Source organism: Octodon degus, unplaced genomic scaffold (assembly GCF_000260255.1).
Source record: "Octodon degus isolate 3935 unplaced genomic scaffold, OctDeg1.0 scaffold00007, whole genome shotgun sequence".
NCBI lineage: Eukaryota > Metazoa > Chordata > Mammalia > Rodentia > Octodontidae > Octodon > Octodon degus.
In genome coordinates this window covers 11287300-11289734 of record NW_004524583.1, presented here as the reverse complement: position 1 = coordinate 11289734, position 2435 = coordinate 11287300, and the positions used below count along the sequence as shown (strand labels likewise).

The following is a 2435-nucleotide window of genomic DNA, read 5'->3' as shown; positions in this document are numbered from 1 at the left end:
ACAGAACATCGCACTGGCTGCTTCTTAGGCTTCTCTCCTCTCCACCTTGGGGTCCACCCTGGAAGCCAAAGGAGTCCATCAAGAAATAACAGCGCAACTTAAATTCACCAAGGATTTGTCCAAAACAGCGGGAGAGGAGCTGGTTTTCTATATCTTCGCCTAACTCAGGAGCACAACAGACAAGAAATCCACGACCTCTCTTCACACTGAAAACTCAGCCAGATTGGGAGGCTGGTCCAGAGTCCAGTCCTGTCGGGTTCTCCAGACCCCTTTGGGGACGCCGGGTCTCTGCTCGCGCTCCCGGGGCAGCAGACAGCGCCGAAGACCCGCACTTGGAGGGGCGTAGGCGATCGCTCTTCGCTGGGAGCAAAAGAATCTAAAGGTCGGACCGGGCCGCGGTTAACTGGGCGGTTTCCATGGCGCCCAGGAAGAGCAAACTGTGGCGAAACAACTGCGCTGCTCTGCTGATGTGCTGGAAAAGGCGGGGGAAACCCGGGGGAGGGCGTGGGGGTGGGGAAGCGGGCGGACCCGGGCCTGGGCGGGGTGGTCACGTGCGCCCGAGGGGGCGAGGCCCCAGCCCGCCCGCAGTAAAACAAGCCGGCTGAGCGGCGGTGGAGAGAAGTTTTTGAGTACTGGAGAACGCTTACTTCAGGCAGGAATAGCTAACAGCTGGCCGCCGAGGCATCTGCGGGGACAGGGATCCTCAACGAAAAGGGACAGCAGGCACTTGCGGGTGAGCGCAGGGAGCGTCAGTGGCCGCTTTGACGTAGATTTGGATCTCAGTTTCCCCTGGGACAGAGTCTAGCTTTCGCTTGCCGGGCTAGTTTCCTAGCGCCAGCCCATTAGACTGCTGGAGAGCGCGCTGCCCGGTGCTGCGGTGTGGCTGTGGCCATGGTGAATGAGGGCCCCAGCCAGGAGGAGCGCGACGACACCCCAGCACAGAGCTACGATGAGGTCCAGGAAGACGCTCCCAGCAGCTCGGTGTACCCGAGTACCTTGGTCCAACCCACTAGCTTCGGCCCAGAGGAGCTAAGCGTGATCAAGGTGAGCAGGCGGCGTTGGGCTGTGGTCCTGTTGTTCAGCTGCTACTCCATGTGCAACGCCTTCCAGTGGATCCAGTATGGCTCCATCAATAACATCTTCATGAACTTCTACGGAGTCAGCTCCTTTGCCATAGACTGGCTGTCCATGTGCTACATGCTGACCTACATCGTGCTGCTCCTGCCCGTGGCCTGGCTGCTGGAGAAATACGGTCTTCGCACCGTCGCTCTCATTGGTTCTGCTCTCAACTGCCTGGGGGCCTGGGTGAAACTGGGCAGCCTGAAGCCCCACCTCTTCCCCGTCACTATGTTGGGCCAGATCATCTGCTCCGTGGCTCAGGTCTTCATCCTGGGCATGCCTTCCCGCATTGCTTCCGTCTGGTTCGGAGCGAATGAAGTCTCAACAGCCTGCTCCCTAGCTGTCTTTGGAAATCAGGTAAGTAAAGGACTCTGTGGATAGGTGCTGAAAGGAGAGGATGCTCTGCCCTGCAGCATGGGACCGAGTGCTAGATGGAAGCCAGCTGGACCCTCCTGTATGAGAGCTGTGCTACTGTGACCAACAGCCTTTGTGACCACAGCTGGTTTTGTGGCCACTGTGACCAATAGTGTGCTTGGGTGATTGTGACTGTCAGTGACATTATAAGATAAGACTGGGGACCAAAAGCACGGGACCTTTTTGTTCACCCAGAATGCATGCATCTAAAGCATGATCTACTTTGATGGTCCCTCCTGGTTTCAGTCCACCGGCTTGTACAGACTATTCTACTGTCATTAGTGTTTTTAGCTGGACCAACTGTATTTCCTAGAATGCCATATTCCCATGTGCTGCATGGAACTGTCAGGCTAAGCCTGGTAGTGCTTGGCACAGTGTTTACCTGCTTTTACACACAGCTGAAACCAGGACAGTAGGATCAATGTGTTGTGCCAAACTCCTTCCTTGGGCTTTAGAGCCAAGTCCAGCAGAATGAAATAGAAATCTGGCTCTGTATTTCCAAAAAGGCTTCTTATATAAGGGCATATCATAATTTTTCTTTCCTTCTTTTTGGTAGGAAAATTGCAAAGTTTTCTCACCTCAGTGTGGTTCTGATCCAGAAAGGTAGATGCATTCTGTTTGTTTTTGGTACTAGGAATGGAACTCAGGGACTTGTACTTGCCATGCAGGCATTTGTGTCACCAAGCTATATCCCCAGCCCAAAGATGGGTATATTCTCAATCTGATTGCTTTCCCCCAAATGTTTGGAGCAAATACTTATGGGGTTATCTTTAAGACAGAACTACTCTTTCACTTCAGCATACTTGGCTCTGCTGTGTGTTTAGCAAAATGACCAGTAGCCCTTCTTTCTTATAGACCTATTTTCTCTGACCTGTTCACTTCATTTTTTTTTTTTTTTTTTT

General features: G+C 53.1%; 1 protein-coding gene across 1 annotated transcript in view; it reads left to right on the top strand.

Moving 5' to 3' along the window:
• Positions 1 to 2435, top strand: part of Flvcr2 (feline leukemia virus subgroup C cellular receptor family member 2) — a 56801-nt gene continuing 54366 nt past the window's right edge. The window contains exon 1 of the mRNA XM_004624901.2: positions 1 to 1476. Coding sequence (XP_004624958.1) covers positions 892 to 1476 — 585 coding nt within the window. The 5' untranslated portion in view covers positions 1 to 891. The remainder of the gene's footprint in view (positions 1477 to 2435) is intronic.